Source organism: Gasterosteus aculeatus, chromosome 10 (assembly GCF_964276395.1).
Source record: "Gasterosteus aculeatus chromosome 10, fGasAcu3.hap1.1, whole genome shotgun sequence".
NCBI classification, from domain to species: domain Eukaryota; kingdom Metazoa; phylum Chordata; class Actinopteri; order Perciformes; family Gasterosteidae; genus Gasterosteus; species Gasterosteus aculeatus.
Genome location: NC_135697.1, coordinates 5,008,606 through 5,032,195, shown reverse-complemented (window position 1 = coordinate 5,032,195; position 23,590 = coordinate 5,008,606). Strand labels below are relative to the sequence as shown.

The following is a 23,590-nucleotide window of genomic DNA, read 5'->3' as shown; positions in this document are numbered from 1 at the left end:
ATGCACTGATCAGAGAGCAGAACACGGGCCTGTAGCGGCAACGGGATATCGTCGCGCCTCGTTCAGCTGTTCTAAGATGACCAGGTGTGAGGAAACGTACAGATCATGAATGTTTTACCGTTCTTGGTAACGGAGTGATTGGTTTACCGTACCTGGTGAAGAATGCCATCTAGTGACCAGATACATGCACATCAGGACATACTGTAGGAGTCCCATCAATGACGAGAACACAGCGGCTACATTAGGCATAAAATACCAATTTATTACTTTGCACAGTAACACAAGAATTCCCTGCAGGCTAAAAAAAAGAAAAAAAAAAAAAAAAAAAAGTATTTCAAAATGTCACAAATAGCAACAACAGCAAGTGATGGGCTCTCTGTTAGGGGGCGTAGCGAGAACATACCCGGCCCCCCTCACACGGGTCAGAAAGGGTTCCGTTTGTTCATAGAATTGGAGCGTTCCATTCACAGAAATGGAATGTTACAATTCTATGATTCTATTGCTGTCAGACACTCACAGAGACCACTAGCAGAAGAAAAATGAAACTAACAGAGCAGAGCTATAACAACCCCCCCCCCCCCTCCCCAAAAGGAACCAAAGGGGGAAAACAAAAGTAAAACAACTTACACAATACACAATGTCAAATTACAAATCCGATAAGATATAACAATATATCAAAGTGAGAGGAATTTCAAAATAATTCATGCTCTCTCTATTGGGTCACAGAAAGAATTGGGGATTGTTTTTAAAAAGGTTAAAAAGAGGTAATCCTGCTCCCTTGATGCCATGGGGACCCCTTCACAAAGAGGAAGTGCATTTGTGAGGGGTCTGCAGAGTTGGAGACAGGAGAGCCCCTCGTCCCCATCATGAGGCTTGGCCGCGGGTACAAACCAGGAACGAGGGGACAAAGTGGACACTCGCTACGGTAACCTGGCAGAGAGGAGAGGGGTTCGGCCTCCAACGGGTCCACGTTTGAAGAAAGTACCTCGTTTGAATATGGACACGATGCGAAGAGCCGGGCCCCCTCCCCTCAGAAAAGAGCATGTACCTTCCAAATCAATGACATTTGTCTAGGAATCTTTAAAAAGCGCCGTGTAAGACACTTGACAGATATTGCTAACCTAAAACAGTCCCACTAAATTGATAAACATTCAAACCCCCCCCCTCCCTCCCAGAAGTTTTTTTATTTTTTTTTAACCTCTCTTAATAAATATGATTCCCCAAAAGTTTATTTTATTTTTATTTTTTATTTTAAAAAAAGGACCATACTCTGGCATGCAGGTGAGCAAAGTCTTAATTGTTACTTTAATGAAAATGGTCTAAAGCCTAAATAACTATTCCACCAAATGCACATTCCCACTGATTGATACAAGCAAAGAATACAAAATAAACAGAACAATTAAAAGAATTAAAGATACGGATACACAATAGTGAGAGAGCAACGACCACAATGAGAATTATAGCTTTGTTTTTCCACATTTCAAAATGACAACTGGGTAAATATTGCTTTGCAATGTCATGTTACAAACAGAAAAGGGAGTGGTCAGTTATCACACTGACGGACGAGTTTAAAGATCAAATACAGGACTAAAAAATGTCAAATCATTGCCGGTCTTAGATGCCACATGAATGTTCCAACATAGCCCACGTGGCTCTGTGAAATTAGTGCACGTTTTAAACCCCCCCCCACCCACCCACCCCCTCTTTTCAAAAGGGAATATAACTTATTGCATGCAATGCCTGGACAACGCCGTCCCGTTCCCCTCGACTCCCCATCCTGCTCCCCTGGTCCTGTCTGTGCCAACGCCCACGCCTTCAGCAGGCGGGCGCTCAAACTCATTCATAGTAAACCTGCTGCTTTACGGGTGGTTTATTACAAAAGGGTTTCCACTGAGCGGTCCCCTCCTGACGAGGCGTGCACGTCGACCGTTTCTCCAAACGCTCCGCCCAACCACAACCCAAGGGGGCTCCACCTGCGCAACGGTCCCCACAGCACACCGCCGATAGCAGTGGACAGAGGGGGACGGGGACGGGGCGTCCACGGGCAGTGCTTATGCTTATTGTCAATTCATTTCATCCAGTGTTAAAAATGCATTAAAAACATGAAACAAACACTGTCATAGAGATTTTAAGGTGGGTATATTTCAAATACACAAGAGTAAGAAACCATTTTTTTTTTAAAGTCTAAAAATTCAACTCATTGCCCAAAGCAAATCATTCTTTAAAACAAACCCCCTCAATCTCGGTTCTTACGGATTACAATCCCAGATTGTCTCCACCTATCTGATCCCGCCCAGCCGATACCAGCCGAGTGATGAACACAGCGGCAGGCCGGTGCGTTTCACTCGCATCAGAACCTGCAGAGGAAGCATGAGCTCGTCCATCCTGGGGTCTACTTCTTCTCACCGTTAGCCAGAATGCTACAAAACTATTTCCAAAGCTCTACGTCCTAACCTGCAGCTCAACTGCTGAGGTCTGTTCCTGAAGTCGCACTAGTAACTATATCACTGGCTTTGCTGCTCACCATAAAATTATCACAATATTAACAATGACAACAACGATAACGACAACAACAACATCCATGGCAAACTACTAATTCTAAACCACTGGGTTTTTTTGTCTGTTTTTTTTAAGATAACCACAAAACATCTTATATTAAACTTTTACAAATCTGCTTTGTTGATTCGTATGTATAAATGCATAAAGTTAAGAGAGATTGAGAGTGCCCTCTGTTGCTTGCCTAGCGTCCCGGGTCAGTGCAATGAATTGGCCAATATTAGCAAAGGAGACCTAAAAAAAAAAAATAAGTTGGTTTCCGGCCGATACTACATCTAGAACAACAAACAAAATGAGAAGCAACGCCCAGCAGTGTCATCATATAATCTTTCAGATAATCAGGTCCAAAGAAAAATAACATCCTGCTTTTCAGACAGACAGCAGGGCTGATAAAGACCATACTCTGTGTTTAATGCCTTCAGACCTCCGTCACCACGGCTACGGCCAGACCTGCCTTCACTTGCCCCCTGGAATGGGATTCAGTTGCATTTTTCTGGGATCTAATATATGTTTTTAAGCACAAACAGAGCACTTGGCTCCTAAATGTGCAAATCCCATAAAAAAAAAAAAAAATGCACCTCAAAGCATTCCAAATGAACAAGTGACCCAGAGCTGCTACAAATACCCACAGCAGCCTCTATGAGGCCTGATTAAGTCATATGTCTCAAAGTTGCTCTATAGATGTAAATATCTGCTTATATGTACTGTATGTGTGAATATAAAAACAACAAATCTGATGCATTTACAGCAGTTATCGCCTTGATTTCCCTTTACAATTCAGTGGCCTGTCATGAAACACACACACACACACACACGCGCGTACACACACACACACACACACACACACACACGTATATACAGAGATGCGCACGCACACGCACAGACCTGTGTATTCTTCGATAAAATGGGAGGAAAACAGTAATGGGCATGGACACCCAGGTCACCTCGCTTGTTAAAAAACCATAAGAGGAGAAAAAAGGTTAAAACACACGCGCATAAAAAGGAAAATATATATAGATATATATATCTATATATAATTTATATATATAGATATATATATCATTCGCAAAAGGTCGACTCCCCTTCATCTCTTGTCATTTAGAGTTCCCTCCCGACCACCCAATAAACCCAAGACCTTGTGACAGATTTTGCCCGAAGGGGCTTTGAGGTAAAAGTAGATAAGAGTCCTGCTTAGCTGGGAGAGCCAAAGAGCAGCGCTGACTGACACACATTGTGCCAGTCCACTCCCTCGCTCAGTGTATCTTACAAACACAAGAGTGCAGACATTCACATAGAAAAAACAAACTCAAAAATAATGGCTCAACTTGTAGTATATGTGTGTATGGTTGGTTTTTGTTTTTCTCTTTTTGTGCATTGGAAACCTCTCGGGGTTTGCAGTGCTGGATTGCTGGTTTGAAAGGGCGGCTCGATTGGGAACGCTGGTTGGCGATGGTTCCTTGAAATAATATATAAAATAAAACTGAAAAAACTGCTGGACATATTGAGACACAGCAGGTTATACCCTCCCAACCCACCCCGCGCGCCCTGCCCCGCGCCTCCATCTCTCCTGTCAAGAGAGCCACTTTGGTGCAGATTTAGAAATTGTACAGTGAGTGTGAAGAGAAGGGGACAAGACTACAAACAAAGAGAAACATATGGGACCAGGAGAGAGAGAGACGGGCAAATAAGAGATTTAAAAAGACAGAAGTAAAAAGGGGAATCCGCAGGTGGACTGGCTGACATGCCGCTAACTCAGGCAAAGTACATGGTGTGCTGGGTGTCATAGTGGATCTGGACTGCCTTGGCCAACGCCTGGGGGTCCCGGCCGTTACTTTGGCCCGACACGTGGCTTCCTTCAGCACTGCAAGACAAGAGCGAGGCAGAGTTTAGTTTAAGTCAGAAGAGAAATCATGTCACTAAACTGCAGGAGAAAAAGCGCCTCAATCAAACAGCGAAGAAAACAAGGATGTGGAGCGTTCTGGTAGGTGATCGGACCCTTCTGTTAGAAAAAAATGCTACATGGTGCTCTGCAGTAACAACAGGAGTCGCATCCAAACAAAATCTCAGTTGAACCGGAGCTGGAGATATTTCGGACTGCCTCACCTGTCATGGTCTTTGTCCACCAGGTGGTAGCGGGCTCGGAAAGCCACCAGCCTGGCGTAGTAGGCCGGCGCTGGGATGGAGACGGAGCGCGTGCAGCGGACGTAAGTGTGGCACAGCTGGTAGGTGAGGAGCTGCAGTTCATCGGCAGTGAAACAGTTGTCGTCCCACAGGACGTGGTAGTGGGACGGGCGACTGGTTCCCTGAGGGAAGACGAAAGGGCCGCAACAGATGATGCAGAGGCCGTAGAATTTAATTATCGATTCGTCGTGTCGCGCGGTTATTACGTCACTCGATGAGTTGCGGAGATGCACGCGGAGCAGAAAAAAACGCCGGGCTGACGTAGAGGAAAGAGCAGCCAGCAGCGCAAGGAGCCTTGAGATGCTGTTTACTCGTCATCCAGCTAGCGTTAGCTCGCTAATAAGGGCAGTAAAGCAGTTAGCAAGACTAAAGACACGTTTTTATTTACTCGCCTTTTTTGGACCATTTATTTTTCAATCTGTTGTCATGTATATATTTTGTGCTTTGTCCCATATCGGTTATTGTTGAAAAATAGGTTTGTGTGGGTTGTACTTTTTAAATGCCATTTTAAATTCATCTCATAGCACTTGGCTATTTTTTAGCTGTATTTAGATGTGACGTATACATTTACTTAACTTGCACTGATGGTAATAATTGAATGAATAAGCTTTAAGTGAACATGGGGGTGTGTTTGAGTGTGTACGTGTGAGTATGTGCGTCTGTGAGTGTAGGGAACAAGTTCTGATTATCGTATTGTATTTTTCTTGTATGTTCAAGGAGCAACCTGTTTGTGGACTTTCTCAAGTCTTTTTGCAATATGAATTTGCAGTTCTGTTTTAGAATAAAGGGTGGAAATTAAAGTTTTTCTTTAATGCCGATTTTTAGTCCGATTCATCATTAAATGAGCCAAATTTGTGCATCCAATTTAGGCCGTTTATTTTCACTAAGCATCATTACCGTGGTAATATCGCTCCACCCTTGAAGACAATTGCCACTGAAATACTGGGCCGCAGCCGTAGTTTATACCCTTTTTGTGTACATGCACCACTTAACAGCAAGAGAGATCTATTTTTTTATTTTTATGTTGAAAAAGTAAACTTTGACTTTTAGTGTGTGAGACCCTCACCTGAATCCCAGCATGGCTGCACAGGTAGAAGTCGAACTCGGACGGGTGTGTGATGGTGCTGTCCACCGTGGTGCCTGCTGGGACGTTACCGCTCTTCCCCACCTGCAGTGGATGATCAGTTTAATTTTAAATCAAGAGTCGCACGATACAGCGTTGGACAGCACAAAATACTGCACATCTGACAAACGTGAACGGCTACTGACCCGCTCAGCTTTGTCAGAGCAGAAGAGGCGAGTGTGGTGACGTTTCTGAACCACGATGTAGGTGATGCCCGGCCTGTAATCCTCCTCCAAACTGATGCAAGCCTTCCTGATGGCTATCAGCTCTGGCCAAGCCACCTGGCAATACAAACAAAAACACACACGCACGCACACACACTTGAGAGGTATTCTATGTTGCCTTGATATACTACTATTACTGCATCATATCATTTTGCTCTGGCCGTTATTTTGCGCCACAGCAGCATCTTTAATTTAGGACTAAACTGTATTCATGCTAAAAAAACAAAAGTGCTGTGAAGTAATTGGAACACTGCAAAGTGTCCCAAGTACATCCAGGTTTTAACAGCCTCCACTCAAAAGGAAATCACAGCTGCCCAGTAGATCACTGGTTGGGAAACACAGTGGATCTCTCACCTGTTTCATTTGTCCCTCAGACACACCGCCGCGGTAATAGATGATGCGTGTGGGCTTGAAGCGAGTGGACTTGTAGAACTGGATGAGCAGCTCTCGCACCATATTGGTTAAATCTTGGATCACCTCCTGGCTGAAGAGTTGCTCCTGATTGGTTGGAGGAGTGGGGCACTGTTAAAACAAACAAAGTAAACCTCAGATTGAAGGGGAGACACTGAAATGCAAATATTTACATTCGTTGTTGGCGACAGCATTTCCAAGTCAGACTGGATAGTGCTGAAGCGATGCATTTGAAAAAGTAGAACTCAAATGTAACTTTCACTATTATTAGTGACATAAGGGTGGTGATCCCATGCAGCGCGGTTACCTGTGATATGTCCTGCCTAGACGTCTGGACTCGCACCGTGGCGCAGTATCGGCTGGGGTGGCCGTCCATGCTGCCCACCACCGCCGCGATGGACGGCTTCTTCCCATCACCCGCTGGAGGATGTGTGACGTCTGCACCAAGGAAGATGACAGGCTGCTGGAACACGGAGGGCCTGAACCAAAAACACGACACAAAAACGATGGTATCTTGGACCTTTATATTTCCTCTCTGCCCAGTTTTTAAATTACAAGTGATGCAAAAGGAATTTCCCTCTGGATGAATGAAGGTTTTTAAATCACGCCTCATTTCACAAAAAAAAAAAGAAAAAAAGAATTTGATTTGCATTACAGGCCCTTAACTTTCTAGCACTAGGTGTTTTTTAGGCCCGGGAATTTTGCGTTGAAAACGGCAAAGTAATTTATGATTGAAAAGTGATGATGGGATTTGAGTGCTTGGGGTTGGTTTTCCAAACCATATTAGCTTTGGGAGAATTCTGAAAGAAATGATCTTGACAACGTCATACAAACACCAAGTACTGACTCAAATTCTCAGAATCTAAGCAGCAGACAAAACATTGATATGCAAATCACGCAGGTTAAGGTTTCAACTTGGGTTGCTCTTCCGTACGGCGGTTTACCAGAACTATCTGCGCTCAGAAAGCATCAGACCCGTCGAAAACAATCAGAGACAGGAAACATTCTGAAACCAAGAAGTAACTGAAGTCCATGCTGACCTCTGATGAGGCACCAGGACGTTGTTGATGCCTCCCAGCTTGGCGTTGATCTTGAGGCACAGGTTGGAGAGCGTCTGAGGGGACGTCTTCACTACGTTCTTCACCTGCACACACTGGGTCGCCATGCCAAGGAGGGTGTCGCCCACCCGCTTCACCTCAGCTGTAAACAAATACGGACGTTCAATATAAAAAACAATATGCTATCCTCATTTGATTACAAAGCAAGGAATCTCCATCTGTATGTATCAGCACTGCACAATTAACCCCAGATGCTAAATAGTCACATGTCAGTTTCTTACCATAGACTGGTGTTTTACCGGGCAGGATGACCACAATCAGTTGCAGGCCGACGTAAGACATCTTGAGGTGTTTGAACATGGGCTCTACGCTGTCGGCTCCTTGGGCATATTTACAGAAACAGGGCTGGCCTTGAATGGGCATCCCTGCATCTTTGGAAATCTTCCGCAGCTGGTCAGTGAAGCTCCTATTGAAAAGCATGACTTGGCTCATCAGAAATCGGCACGACAAGCACACAAAATGTCAACGTGGCAGTGAGAAAGAATTATTAACTGTACACAAATCAATACAATCTACCACGTGACACGAGCAGCTTGGAGAGGCTGTACTCAGACTGTGAGCTAAATGCTAACGTGTTTACAACACTAACATACTACCGTTAGGATGGGGTCATGTTTACCATGCTACCACCTTGTTTGTCTTTGCATTCTAACAGGATAACTAGCACTGAACACAATGTACAGAAGAGAATTGACGTTAATTAGTCCAATTGAGCCACTTTTGAGCAATAGCGAAATTTCAGCATTTTTAAAGATATTTTCAGAATGATTTTAGGGTTCTTTCCTGCTGCACTCTACGGAGCCACGGACGAAGCTGGTTTTCTGAGCATTTCTGGGAAAGGACCCCTCGTGGAAACAGGTGACGGCGTGACTCACTTGAGCAGGTCCTCTCGACACTGTTTCTGTGGGGCGAAGCAGGCCACGGCCCAGACCTTGATCTCGATGCCGGCGTAGAACTGCTTCCCTCTCATGTCCCACACGCCCTGGTTGGGCGTGGCCACGGTTTTATTCTGCGGAGAGAGTCCCTAACCTCTTAGTCAACCCCCCGGTTGGATGAGCCAATACAGAAGATGCTACAGCCTAACCCCCACATCAGCAACAGACAAAGACAACGCATTACAAGCCCACCCAGGAGGTAAAGTGTTCACTTGTGCATAGCTCGGTGTGACTTATTCAGCAGTGAGAAATGTTCATCATATTTTTGTAAATAAATATCCTGGTTTAGAACTTATCACAAGTCCTGACGATGAACATCAAAGGAGGGAAGTCTAATAGGAGACTTGTCATTAGTTGAGTGCTCGTAGTTTGAGTGCGATAGTGAATACAAATTCAAAGAGCGGCGGCTTTCAATTAAGTTAACAAGATTTGGCAAAGACCATTAAGGAGCTTTTATTCTCCAAAGAGCTTCTCTGTCTCATTACATCACCGTCTAAAATATTTAATATAATCACAGTCACAGGATTGGAACTATAATACTAAATAATAAATGATAACGGGTAGTTGTCAATAGTATCCAAACTGGATCATAGAGAACGATCCACAGGAAATAGCTTCCCCCATCTCGCATGCCGAACAATTGTAAATACTTTGAACCAACTACATTTTCAAATAACATTAGGAAGCCAATTTCAAATAAATGTTAGTTTCATTCCTCACGAGGGATCTAGGAGATGCGAAAAGCTTTCAGTCTGCATTTAAGGGCATTTCCCAGGAAGCCGATTAGACCCGATAACCCAGCAGGCCAACCGCCAAGCCTCTCAGGAGGAGTGTTGAGATAGGATCTCGGGTAGATCAACCAAAGTATAGATCAAGCAGCTAATACTGGGAATTGAGCGTGGCATTGGAATACAAGAGCGTATAAAAAGAAAAGAACATTTTAAATATCTTCTGTAAATCTGTGAAGAACAAATGTATTTGGCAGAAGGTATAAAAAGGGAAAATGTGGCCAAAAGACTGAACCAATCACCCCGCAGGGAAACATAAACTTTAATCTCATCTATGAAGAACAATTCAAGTTTCTTATTGTCCCCATGTTGGCAGCACATGCAATCGTCCCCAGTTACAAAAAAACTTTAATCTCAATACTGCCAAAAATTGGAAATATTACATACATATTTTTTAAGATGTGTTTGGTTTGGTGCTACAATACTACAATGCAGATTCAGCCACTGTTGCCATGGAGAATGAGCAGTGAGGCTAAAATTGAGCGAGTTAAATTAATGTGTAGATTGTATCGTTACTAAAAGACTAAGATTTTGCCTTAAGTGGCAAACGTAACAGATTCGATGGCCCTGTGAATGGACGCATCTAAGGAGACATTCACTTTTCACTGGACGTTTACAAGCACACATTCCCGAGGAAGCCCCTCCCACTTTGGATCTCTGCTGTTTGAGGTTATGTTGTATTTAACACTTCTCCAGCTCAGTGAATGACCACTGCAAACCTGGAACTTCCCTCCATTTTCCCAGCATTCACTCTGATGTCCCCCACCTTGAACAATCCCAGTCATGCTTGCTACCCCTGAGATTACCCCCCGTCCGGTACTCACCCTGCCACAGTCCCGTCCGGTGTCCGTACTCACCCGGCCCCCGTACTGCAGCATGGGCGCCGGGAGCACACGCCCTGTCACTTCGGTCATGTCATTGTGTACCACAATGCCAAACTCCTTCAGGTAGGGGTCCGGGCCCCCGACCATGCTGTTACTTTTGACCTGGGGAAAAGAGGAGAAAGTATATGAGAAGTTGGATTGTGGCTGCAGAGGAAGAAGTAATAATAGAACACAAATCGGATGAGAAATAAAAAGGACTTGAACCAGTACGAAGATGTATATAGAGACTTGTCTGGTGAATTTCTTCACTTGAAGGCAAGACTGAGGCTAAGTGGTTTCTACGACATTCTCAACATAGTGAGAGTAACTGTACATTCATGTTTATACTGCGATTGCATAACGGGTAGCATCATCAGTGACAAAATGAAAAAGATAACGGCGCACAATGATGTTATAAGCAAAGAAAAAGTCAACGTCAGCACTGACAGCGCAGTTTCTAGTCTTCACCCAGGACGGAGCTTCACAAAAGCTTCGTTTTTAAGCTACCTTATAAACAGGCGTGTAATCAAAAAGACACTTTGAAAGGCCACGCTACAAAAAAATAACAATTACAATAATTGTACCTTGGTGCTCATGGACTAAGCCTGAGTTCATATCCGCGGCTAGAACTAAAAAATGACTAGCCCTGAAAGTAAAGTCAACCAAATGCCATTTCTTCCTCCCGCCCCAAGAGGGACACCGCACCCACCAGTCGGCTGATCTCTTCTTGTCGGTCGGGGGCGGAGCGCGCTGTAGCTTTGATCATGGTGGATGTCTGGTTGTCTGTCAGTTTCTTAATACAGCGCTGGCCTGCTACTATGTTACAGACCTACAGACCAGGGAGAAACATTACATGAAATTTAATTTAAATCAAATCAGATGGGATCCCAGGATTAATATTTAAAAAAAGGAAATTGTTATCATTGGTGGCAATGGCCAAACCCTCAACTAAAACAAATATATTTCTTATTTCAATAGTCAAAGCAGCCTCTGTCTCACCTCCAGGGGAAGGTAGGTGTGCTTCTGTTCCTGTCCTACTTGCAAGCAGGGCAAATGGGGATATTTGAGCTGCAGATTGTACTTCTGCTTGAAATACTGTGCTACTGTGCACTCCATGGCTTGGCCGTTCTCAAGTTGTAAAGGGAACCTGTGAATAAACGGAAAATGTGAACGCAGCACGCAGAAAGTCTACAGTGTGTGAATACAAATACAATGCTGCGACTGTGAAGTACATTTCCGTACACATACAACGATGAGTCTTTGCTGACACACGATGGAGACGAGAGCAGTCACTTACGTCTGGTGGCTGGCAGGTCGGCGTGTCACGTTGCACACACGGTACTTCCTCTTCATTTGACCACAGTGTGTGACCTCAACTTTCAAGCCTTTTTAAAACGGTACAAGAACAAACCGTCACAAACGCAGAGACATTTTTCTACCAACTGCATTTTCAATCAATGAGAGAAATTTAGCAGGATGGAATTATATTCTTCTTTTCAAAAAAATGATGAAGTCAAATTCTGACATGGAAGCCAACTGTGGACGCCGTTCAGCTCTCTGCAGCTTCCCTTTACACATTTGTCACATCTCAGCCCCAAATAAAGGATTTAGAAGGCTTACACTCCTCTGCCTTAGAATATAATCAGACAAAATTCAACACAAGCTATAAAATCCCATTATTTTCTTTGGAGTTATTTACAATGCCAGGAGCAGAGATGAAGACTAGGGAGAATAGAGTTGCTCAGAAAAGCAGAATTTTCTTGCATTTTAGAAATATCAACGGTTATGAATAAAAGCTATACTTAAAAAAAAACATTGGTGAATCTTAGTCATATTTTCTGATTTAAGAAACACGATTCTTTGGCATCCCGCGGCTAAGGACAAGTGCCATGTAGTGCGGCTATGTAGCGCGCGCGTGTGTGTGTGTGTGTGTGTGTGTGTACAGTGTGATTATGGGAGAGTGCGTGCAGCTACTTTCGTTCTTGCACTCTGCATAAAAACAAGCATGCATTTTCCCTGCAGGCCAATACCTATCTGTACAACACATGCATGGCTGTCAACACTGACCCCTTTGTCCTTGTTGGCAACAGTCTGTATACATATGGGCGTGCTCTGGTATTGACCACCTACCTCTTATTTCCTTGGTGAATTTGACGCGTTGCGAATCAGTCAGTGGTTTGGTTTGTTCGTTGATGTTCTGGATGTCCAGCACCTCGCACATGAACTCGATCACAGGCTGAGCGCGGTAGAAAGCTGTGGCTGACACTAAAGAACAGCAGTCATAATATTCAGCAAATCAGTCGTCTTAAAATCAATAACTGCAAGCAAGCCAAATGAGTCTGTGGTATTGTACGTGATGTGTACGACAGTCTCGTCCATGTCCCAGAGTGGATCCAAACCAACATTATCTAGTGAGCAAACCAGTATTATAAACCACAGTGAGTCGCTCTGACGTAGAGTCAAGACAGTTTGGTTTTTGGTCTTTGTGTCAAGCGGACAGGCTGACTATCCGCCTCTCCTTGAATAGATTTAGGAACTGGTGTTAGTGCCAAAATGCCTTGTGACATACAGAGTTGTACAATTTCAACTGACTTAGCAGGTGACAACAGATAAATTGCAAGTGGGTGAATTGTTAAAATCCTTGAAGTTAAATTTGACTATTGGTTTATTCAAGGCTGTGTTTAACATTTAGTTATGGATACAAAGTTGTGTAACACGTTATGTTACGGTAGTTGTGGTGTTAAATGGGACATAAAAGTCCACTGCTACAGTCGAAGCATAAAAAGGATGCAGTAGCTGATTGAATGTCAGTTGCATTTCTACAATCAGTAGCTAATTATGCATTGTGTGCAAACAAACATTAGGTCTTGCTAGGTGAAGCGTTGATAAATGGTTGTATTCTTTATAACAGGCGGTTAAGACCCACATCAAATATCAGCCTCACATTTGAAATCTGCCCTCAGGTCTTACCGTCGATGTTAAGCATCATGTTCCACATGGCAGGACGGACAGACTGATGGAAGCCAAACCACACCTCCCTGCCTCCACCCAGAGGATGATAGTAGCCCTCCGGAGGGGAGAAAAACGATCGCCCCACAGGAGTGTACCTGAGAACACAGACAGAGAGGTAATGGACCAAAAAACTATCAATGGAGTAAAACCTTGATTAATCAAATGTCCATTGGATTATTTATTAATAACCAGCCAGGTAACATTTGCAATGCCTTTATCATGGAAACTATTTCCTAACAAGAAATAGAGCAATAACTAAAAAACACATTTCAGTTTCTGCATAGGATTAGACAGTGAAAGCAGTGGATGGCTTTTTAAGAAGTAGTATGTTTGCAAACTAACAAAGATACAAGTTCTGACATGCATCTGTAAATATGCCCTTAGATCTGAGGTAAGAACCATGCAGTCCATTTTTTGTCATTATGGAGGCAAAAAAAAGCCGCAATAACCTTTTAGAAATAACCTTTTAGAATATTGTAATTCAAGATGTCGGAGAGAAGACTTCTGCACCTCCCGTTGGCTTTAGAAATGTAACCCGTGACAGGATACTTCGGCCAATCACAGTTCATTTCAGAGACCTCCTACTGGCTGTGCTATACATGCAGATTTGTGTGTGTGCCCCTTCAGATGGCAAAGCAATGCAAAGGAAAAAAGGGAAATATCCAAAGCGTTGCAAAGATGGACGGTGGACGGTTTAAAGCTTAGTTTTCTGCTCAGCAAGAGGCAGGAAACAGGACATCAAACACTCAGATTTGTCACTATATAAAACGGCACCTGCATCACAACCAAGCTAGGGATGATGTACGATATGAATGACTGGTACTGTATGAAGGATGATAAAATCATTTAAAGATATGAGCACAACGGAAATCAACTAATAAAGACAAATATAAAGATGAAAAGTAATAACTGTCAACAGATTTAAAAGACATGGGTGTCTTTGCAGCGAGGAGGAGGGTGCCGGTACCTCATGGAAGGCAGGTGCCGTGTGATGACATCCAGAGCCTGAACCGAATCTTCTGGGACCTCGTTAAGGTGACCTGACAGGGCTTCCAGCAGCATCTGAAGACTGACCACAGACACCCACTGCAAAGACACCTTGAAGGTCTGATCCTTCCCCTCGCCAGGCAGAGTCACCTCCAGATCCACCTGGAGACGGAGAGGACCAGGGGAGAGGATGAAACAAAAGATAAGCGGGAGCAAATGGATTGAACAACAGGTGACGGGGAGAGATAAAAAGGCAATAAACACCGAAGGGCAAAATAGATCGAAGTACAAAAGGAGGGCAACACAAAGAATGATTGAATTTGTTTTTTGGAACGACAAAAAGATCCCAATGGAACATGACATTCGTAGAGCCACAGTCAACTGGCGTAAACCAGAAGCGGAAAGGTGTAAAAAGAAAATGTTTTATCCGATATAAATCTGGTTTAAGGAACCAATATGTCAAGTCAAGTATTTACAAGTGCCGTTGCCAAGAACACTGGGGGGTTTTCCACACTTGCAGAACTTTATAAATACCGTAACTTGACAGTTCAATCAGATGTAAGAAAAAAAAACTAGACATAAAAAAGGCTAGATTGCTATAAACAGAACAGGTAAAGAAATGTACGTGCATTAACAGGACTGGGGCTCCATCTTCCATTAGAGGTTCCAGTAGATCAGTACTAGCCTCACTTTCCTGGTCCAGATCTGCCAGACTGATCCAGTTGGCAACCTTCCTCTTACAGAACCACAAACACTAATCCAGTAAACCATTTAAATTCCCGGCACCTCGTTGTGTAATATGAATAAATCATTGCATTTAGGTTCTTAGATTGGAACAACGTCACCCTGTCAAGCACACTAATTGACAAAACATTTACAAAACGTTGTTTTTAAGGCTGATGACACGAGGCTCAAGAGTTTAAAATACCAACCCGATCTCTCCCAATTGGCAGTGGATGGGCTGTGTACATGTTCCTCTTCCCGTCGTAGCCAGGCTGTCGGTCTCCAAAGATCTGCATCTTGAAGTGCCGCACCATGGTGTCCACCACTTCCCTAGAAGACCGGGACAGAAGGCCGGTGAGCCAAAAAAACTAAATACTTCCTTTCCAGATTCACATATTTATTAGCATCACAAATGTCTTGTAAGAGCTACAAATCTCAAGATGATCATCTAAGAACCCCCCCCCCCCTCTACCCGCATTCTCTACTCAAAGCCGCCGTGAGGAATTACCTGTTGACCCTTCGAGGCCGTTTCTCAGGTTTGATGTCGATATCATAGTGATAGACATCAATCTTGGGAATCTGCACCTGGAAGTGGTTGGCTAGGAGCCGGATGGGTTTCCCCACCGTGCCGAGGCCGGGACGCCGCGGAGGCTGAAACAGAGAGGGAGGGGCGGGCGGGCCTGGAGAGAGAAAAGAGAGTCACCACCATCTCAAAACCCAGGAAGAACAGTGGTTAGTGCAGTAATAAGGAACGGGGATACGTTAAGTATTTGGGCCTTTAATGGCTTCTTTGAGTGAGCACATCAGTAAAGTCTGTATTTTAAATATCTACAACATTCGTGTGTTTCCTCCTCTCAGTGAGGGCTCCATTTTCCAGCATGTTGAAAAAAGAAATGCATGGATTCCTTTCCACAAACCCCCTTCAAAATAAACCATTTTTTGGTACCAATTTCAGACTTATTAAAAAAAAAACGTGGCCACCACGCTGAGTGTGCGTTGATCTCTTTATTAAATGTCAGACTTTGAGACGAGATTTTGGGCGCCGAGAACCGCGAGCTCGTTGCAAACCATCTCATCAGAGACCTGCTTGAATGCACCGAAAGGGCCTCGCAGACACAGTGGCGCACACACACACGCGGTCAGATTGATCCGGAACCCCGGCCCCTGACCTACATGGGTCAACAAGAGGCCGGTGAAACAATGACCTCCAATTATCCTTCGGCCCGCCCCCCAGCTCCACCCAGACACACAGGGCGCCCACCCTTCAAGCAGAGACAAAGACCGAGCTCCTTTTCAGACAGACGGCAGCAGGGCCATATGGAGGGGATTGCCGTTACACACATGCGCGCCTCACATGCATGCACATTACATGCAGCATGTAGGTGCGCTCTGTACCAGGACACATGCATTCTCACACACACACACACACACACACACACACACACACACACACACACACACACACACACACACACACACACACACACACACACACACACACACACACACACACACACACACACACACAGCCATATGAGAATAACCATGTGTTGGTGGTAGGAGGGGGGGCTCCTTAAAGCTATTGTTAACTGACAGCTAAGGGACTGAGGGGGTCCTCCTGAACTTCATGCAGCCACACGCTCCAGTTAGCAAGTGAAGCGCGAGAGCACGGACAATCAGGACCCTCCCCATCGGGACCCTCCCCATCGCTTCCTAACATGCCCTCATCTGGCCTGGGCCCCAAATCACCCCCCCCTCCATCTCCATCACACAGAACAAACCCTTATCGTGATCAACGACAACCATGCAGAGGGCTCCTCTGGATTTACATCATGTATCAAACGCACGCTGGCGGTTCCACGTGCATTCCGTCAGGCCTCCATTTTGGTTCGAGCGATGACGTTATTTTGAAAAAGACGGAACACTTGTCGCTGGTTTTAGGTTCGTTAGCATCCTTTGAATATTACATTACAGGTCATTTAGAAGACGCTTTTATCCAAAGCGACTTGCATTACACTTTAAACCCATGGCTTCTTCACAATTTGCCCAGGGAGCAATTAGGGGTTAGGTGTCTTGCTCAGGGACACTTCGACTTGAGACATGGGGCAGCCCAAATAAAATTCAGTACAATAAAGCCCAGTCCGAAACGCTTTCACACAAGTCTGAGCTTTCACACACACAAAAAAAAAAAAAAGTGCACATTCCAGGACAGCTGTACTAAAGGTTTCTGCAGAAAAGTTAAGATCTTAACACCAAATACAAATATGATTTCCTTTTAATTTAATTTCTAATTATCTGACATCTTACACTTTAGTCTATAAAAATGTTATAAATACTTCAAAAAGAATGAATCGGAACATTCTGAAAGTTTAAAAGGAAAGCCTGCAGGGATGACATTAAGCCCACCAAACCAAAAACAAAAACAAATTTGCTCTTCAATGGACTTTTTAGAGAGGAAACCACAAGAGACTCCTAAGACCTGTGTCTTTGGGTGCGTGCACAGGCCCGGCAGAAGGACTTGTACTCTGGTGGCGAGCAGCACTGGGAGTTTTAGGTCTTCCTCTTCCACTTTCACCAAATTAAGAGCTGTATCTAAATATAGCCTCCTCAGCTGCCACAACACCACACTTAGATACGAGAGTGTCTCAACTTGAAATGCCTCAACTCATCCTTCCTCCACAAGCCGTTTACTTTCCACCAACCGAGGCTCAACTGAACACTTGACTACAACTGACAATTACTTGGATTTCCAAACATAAAATGTTTTAAATGTCCTGAAGCCCAAACTTGTTTCAAATCGAATATTGGTTTGTCCAAGCCGGCAGTCCAAACCCCAAATATATTCTATTCACTCTTACATGCGGATTCTCACAACGAAACAGCTGGAAGTAGGAAGTGTTTGGCGGTTTTGCCGTTAAAATAATGGTGGAAATGATTAATTCGATTATCAAAACAGTGACAAAAGTGTTTTTCGGTCACTCAACCGGTGGATAAACAGACATTACGTCCAAGCTCTAAATGCATTTCTAACATAATTGAAATTGATTGGGTTTATTGATTTTCTTCATTTAACATCGTCTCGGATTGAGCTTACGAGCACAAATAGAAAGTGAAAATGAAAGGATACATTTACATATAGCTGATAAACAGATGATCAGATGATGAATGCATTGCTGCAGTTTAATATCATTGATCTTCGGATTATTTTCCACAAATCAACAGTTTAGTCTATGAAAAAAATCTAAAAGATGAGAAAGTGAATCCAGGGAATGTTTGGCGAATCAAGAGGAAGATCACATGACCGTCCAACATTTCAGAGAAATTAAATTACAGTTACAAATATGCAGAGGAACATTAGATCCATCTAGAAGATGTTCCCGCTCCAAGTGAGGCGGAGCTGCAGATACTTCAGAGTCACAGCGGAAGTGAAATGAGCTTTTCACGGCGCAGAAAACGACGGTTGCACTGGAGCCAAACAGGTCCCTCAGCTTGGATACTAATCGAACACCAACCGAATGTTAGAAAGAAAGCGTGACTGTGTTCATATGCGCCAACATTTAATGAGCGAGCGGTAACTTCTTGTGCACTGTGGAGCGCGGCGGAGCTACGTATGTCACTGGTAAACAGTGTTATCAAGCAGAGAGACAGCTGGGCTTCAGCTTAGCATGAGGATGAAGGCCTGCAGATGAGTCACAGACTAACGGCACCGAGCACGCAGACCCCCCCACACCTCAAAATCACCTGGATTAAAAAACGGTACTTCACCGGCCCGTGAAAGAGGCAGAGCGCATTCACAGGGAGGAATTATTAAGTTTAATTCTTTGGTGTTGATATGCAACTAATGAGTCTGGATCCAATCAGCAAAGAAATGCTGAAATAACGCGTCTAAGTGACATTAATCATGTTGAGATCGGCATCATCATTTCCATGTGTTACAGCTAATTAAAGTCAATAGTTATTTTTAAACATTGTTTTGTACCAGTCTCTGCATGCTGAAGAGTTGTATATATTTCAGAATAATCTCCAGGTTTTGGCTCAATTCATTACAATTTTAACATGAGCAGTCCCATCTCTGGCTAGATTTATTCCACCCTCAGAGAAATGTTGTCGGTCGGCCTCAACTCACTCTTTTCCTGTGACGTATCTATGCGTCTTGGTTGAGCGCTTCAGTTATGAGCAGCACTTGTACCTAAACAGTTAGAATTAAGAAGCTTATGTGAAGGCACAATGTGGCTAAAGATATTCCTTACAACTAAACCAGAAGTCAATAACCTTTCAAATGCTATTTGAACACCAATTGGCGCTGCCAGATACTAACAGTAATGTGTCACCTTTAAAGAAAGAGTGCACCTATCACTCGTGAAACACTCAGCTGATTGTTGAATTAAGTGTTGGACACTTTGACACAGTCTAGTAAGTTAGTTAAAAATAAACTTGTTTGGCATACCGAATCCCTTGCGTTCCTGTTTTGCTAGAAATATGCATCGTAGTATCAGCCAACGAGTGTAAGAGGTCAGTCACTGGTACTAGAAACAAGACCTGTTATAAAGTGTCCCGGTTTGTCAGCCTTTACGGGAAATATATATTGTATTATTTATAGAAACCCTCAGAGATGCAGCTGGTTTGTGAGAAATCCTAGAAGTACCAGGTGAATTTAGCAATGCAGCAGCTGATGTCATCAGAGTTGAGCGATTGATGGTTTGCACTGATTGTATGTGGCCCACGCATACACACTTGTGAATGATGTTACCTCCAAAACATGCTGCCGGACGGCCACACATCATGCAAACATTCACCAAAGCCAATTTCCTCCTTCAATATAAATTCCTCTGGGGTTTCCTAATGCCATCGCATTTCCTCAAGAGCATGCGAGGAATGTGTGTGCACGTGAAACAAAAAAAAATAAACAATTTCTTGCATTTCCCGGCCAGAACACGGGAGCAGCTTTGCAACCTGCACTCATGTGTTCATGTATGCAGAGGCGTGTTTCACGTACACAATGAATCTATGCATTGGGGGGTGGGGGGGGGGGGGGTGAGGTAAACAATAAAAATGCGTCTTATCGCTGGATGCACAGATGCACGGCGGATTTCTCTTCGCGTGGGTTACCGTCAGATTACTGCATCGCTGCAATATAAGTGCCTTTGTTGTGTTAAGGAGGAATAACATGGAGCTGGCCTGCAGATCGGATCGATAGAAGCGCCATCCATCCCCGCTGTGCTCGAACGGACGCATGGCACCGGAGCCAATGACAGTCTCGCACTAAACTAGTATATTAACGCTACTTGTCACAAAACGCCCACGTCGGCTCGTGTGCACGAGCGTTTGTTTTGGCGTTTATTTGGTTTCCCACCCATCGCTGTCATGGACGCAGAGACGCGCTGTTCCTGATGGCGATGGTTCAAACGTAGATGGTTTGGCAAGGCGGTTTTTTTTTTTTTATACAGGTAGAATATTTGACCACATTTCGACGATAATACGCGTCCCCGCTGTAGTAATGAGGTCGTAGTACGAGGTTACCGCGAAACACGACGCCAACGAACAACGTAAACACACCACGACGCGGAAGGAAGGAAGGACGGACGGACGGTCCTAGTTAAATCCCAACTCACACAATGCCAGCCCCGAAACGACGAGCCGTGCGCGCTTCCGAGCCGATACAACGCCGCAGACGTTTCTGGGTATCCGGTTTTAAACCTAAACGCTCCTTTTACAGGCGCAAAACGTGGCTCCCGCTCGGCGTAAATAAAGTCTCTCACACACACACACATATATACACACACACGGTCTGGGCCTCGGTTTGTTTTCCCGTCTGGGCTTCGAGGCCTCGCTGCAGCCGCGGTGCCCAGTGACGCGACATCGGTGCACACACGGCTCGCTCCCCCCGCTGCTCGCTTTCCGTTTCCACGTATGTCTTACCGGGTCCGAGCGCTTCCATGGCCGAGGCCTCTCTCTCCGTCTCTGTCCCGGCCTGGCGGCTCCGTACCGACGCTGCTACTGGGGGCGGTATCGCGAAGCTTAAAGTGGCTAATTTAAGAAAATGGGATATATATCGCTGCGTGGACGGCTGCTCGACAGAACTAACTGACCTGAGCCACCACCGACGCTGCGCGTTCTGGGGATTTGTAAGTGCGCATGCGCCAGTTAGGATAGGCCGAGCCCGCTGTGCGCATGCGTAATTTGCTGTACAACTGTAGCATGTGGGATAAAAGAATACAGATATATACAGATATATATGTATATATATACATGTATATATATATACATATATATGTATATATATATGTATGTATATATATATATATACATATGTATATATATATGTATGTATATATATATATATACATACATATATATGTATATATATATGTATATATATATGTAAGGAAATGTACAAAGTCACAAAAGCAAGAAACCAATATATAAACTAATTACAACATGAATATTACAAATAATTGGACGTAAAATGCTAGATGGAACTCCCCCTATTATATCTCTTCTTTCCTCGTTTCAGCCTCCCATCTCTATTTTAATTTGTCAAAGAAAGCAGACCCCTGGAACTCTCTCCATGTCATTTCCTTGTCCATGCCCTGGTCTTTGCATAGTGAAAAGATTTTAGTGGGGCAGAAAATGTACTTCCCTGTTACTCCAGGGAACCCAGTGTGAATGTGACGACTGTTTGGGCCCTGCTTCAGTTCCGTCTTACAGAACCGACACTTGCGACCAGAGTTTCTGCCTCTCTTGCAGTTTTTCTGGACTGACGTTTAAAGAGGAACTGGTGTTCAACAATTTGCTGAGGTGCTTTACATATTATACGATATGTAGTTTTGCTGTCGGGTGGAGCATGCTGTTGGGGTCTGTGCAGGAGTTGTGAACTAGAGCAGCGTAGTTCTGGTCCACAAGCTTCAGCATGTCTTTCTGCTCACGGTGTTTGTTGAGCAGCTGGTCGATAACTGCCAGCGACGGCGGACGTGAAGTTTCTACAGGAACAAAAGACGAAGTACAGTAAGTCATTCTGACCTATAGAATCGAATACTTGTATAATAAATATAAACTTTCATTAAAAGCTCATGAAAGACTGGTATTTGTATGTAAATGTTTATCCAATAACACCCTAAATATATTTTCACATCTTGTAAAAAAATGGAAAAGTGACAAATGTATTACGCTATCCATAAAAATAAAGTTAGCTAGCGCTGATGTTGTCAATCACTATGTCCGTGTGTGAGATGTTTACCTGGCTCTCCCCGAGGCACTGGGGTTGTTCTGGGACTCACATCTGGTTTCACAGCAGAATCGGCAGGGGGGCATGGAGAAAACGGGAACAACCTTGATGGTGCCAGTGAGGATGACAGAGGAACCTCTGACTGCGTAGCGAGTGGATCACTCTGAGGAGGTGGATTCGGGGCCTGGGTGTGATCTGTCTTGCCGTTGTTCTTGTCCCAGTCCAGGGGAACTGAGCAAAGGAACTGTACAGGACGTGATGCTCCGACACACACTCACGGAGGAACTGCCTCATGCGGTGAAACAAGTCTAGCTTGATATAAATGTTTGCATTTGTGTGATCTACATCTATATGTGATCTTGAAGCACATGTGTTTCGGAGGTTACCAGAAGTGACATCGGCAACAATTGCATCTGTTGTTCTCCAAGAATCCCATTTCAGATGCTCTCCTGCAAACGACTCTGCCACCTTGAGTGCAACACAGCAATCCCTGAAAGAAAAATAAAAGGAAAGCCATCACTGTGACAGCAGTCATATAGACCACCATGTGTGCTCCAGTGTATATGGTCATCCTAATCATTGAGGCATTAATGTGTTTACATTTGACTGACTTTAAACAATTCTGGTGGTTTAATCTATTACAAGATCCTTATTTATTAGTTGAGTAACATCTGTGATATGCAAATAGTAATTAATGCAGTCAAACACAACTATAAACTAACATGTGGCGTGACACTAACTTAAATGCATTTATAGACATGACATATTTATGGCTAACGATGTTTATAGTTTACTATTCTCTCAGTACGTACATAATTAGTATACAGAATATAATGTAATATACTGTGTTAGTATTTACAGCTAAAGACATTTATAGCTGGCTGTTTACAGTATATAATGTTTAAACAGTATAAGATGAACAGCTGTGTTAAATGACGTACAGCAGCAAACGCTGCATATTTATCTGAATAATTATTTGACATTGTATTTCATTGACTTACTGTTTAGTAACTTCCTCACAGCGCGAGGTCCGACGAAGGTGCACCGTCGCTTCGGTGCCCTTTCCCGGGTGGACTGAAGGCTGGCGCACGTTTCTGCGTCTGCGTCGGCGTCGTTGCGTCGACGCACTCGTTTCAAGTCATGGTTCTAAAAAGGCTTGCGTGTGTTGCAGAGCAATTCACCTCCAGAACAACAGGTGGAGTCACCTAGAGAGTGACGTCTTTGTGTGTGGAAGTCGTTGGTTTGTTTACTTATTTATCATATACGTTATTGCCCCGTGCATCGCCACTGCTGCTTTTCATCGCGGACACATTTGTCCCGTATTTTCCTCCACAACTTTGTGCGCCGGCAAACCGGCGTTTGTGGAGCTCTCCGTGAATCCAGCCCGCTCCTACAACCCGCCAATGAAGGGTTGTATAGGCGGTCATATTTACGCATTTCTTCC

The 23,590-nt window shown here is 44.1% G+C and overlaps 1 protein-coding gene across 2 annotated transcripts; it reads right to left on the bottom strand.

Annotated features, from left to right (window-relative positions):
• Positions 1-1,227: 1,227 nt before the first annotated feature.
• ago4 (argonaute RISC component 4) lies at positions 1,228-23,276 on the bottom strand. 2 transcript variants are annotated; one of them, XM_040188170.2, is made up of 21 exons: positions 23,148-23,276; positions 22,159-22,636; positions 20,841-21,901; positions 15,430-15,601; positions 15,131-15,251; positions 14,179-14,360; positions 13,170-13,306; positions 12,330-12,464; positions 11,497-11,584; positions 11,199-11,346; positions 10,909-11,028; positions 10,161-10,322; positions 8,489-8,637; positions 7,835-8,019; positions 7,536-7,695; positions 6,803-6,974; positions 6,439-6,606; positions 6,007-6,141; positions 5,804-5,905; positions 4,660-4,859; positions 1,228-4,417 (listed from the first exon to the last, which is right to left on the bottom strand). In XM_040188170.2, exons 3-21 carry the CDS (start codon positions 20,857-20,859, stop codon positions 4,309-4,311), a joined length of 2,664 nt encoding a protein of 887 aa, XP_040044104.1. In that variant the 5' UTR covers positions 20,860-21,901; positions 22,159-22,636; positions 23,148-23,276; the 3' UTR covers positions 1,228-4,308. The 2 variants fall into 2 exon arrangements, with proteins under 2 accessions (XP_040044104.1, XP_040044105.1); XM_040188171.2 differs by having other exon boundaries at positions 8,489-8,622.
• Positions 23,277-23,590: the final 314 nt, after the last annotated feature.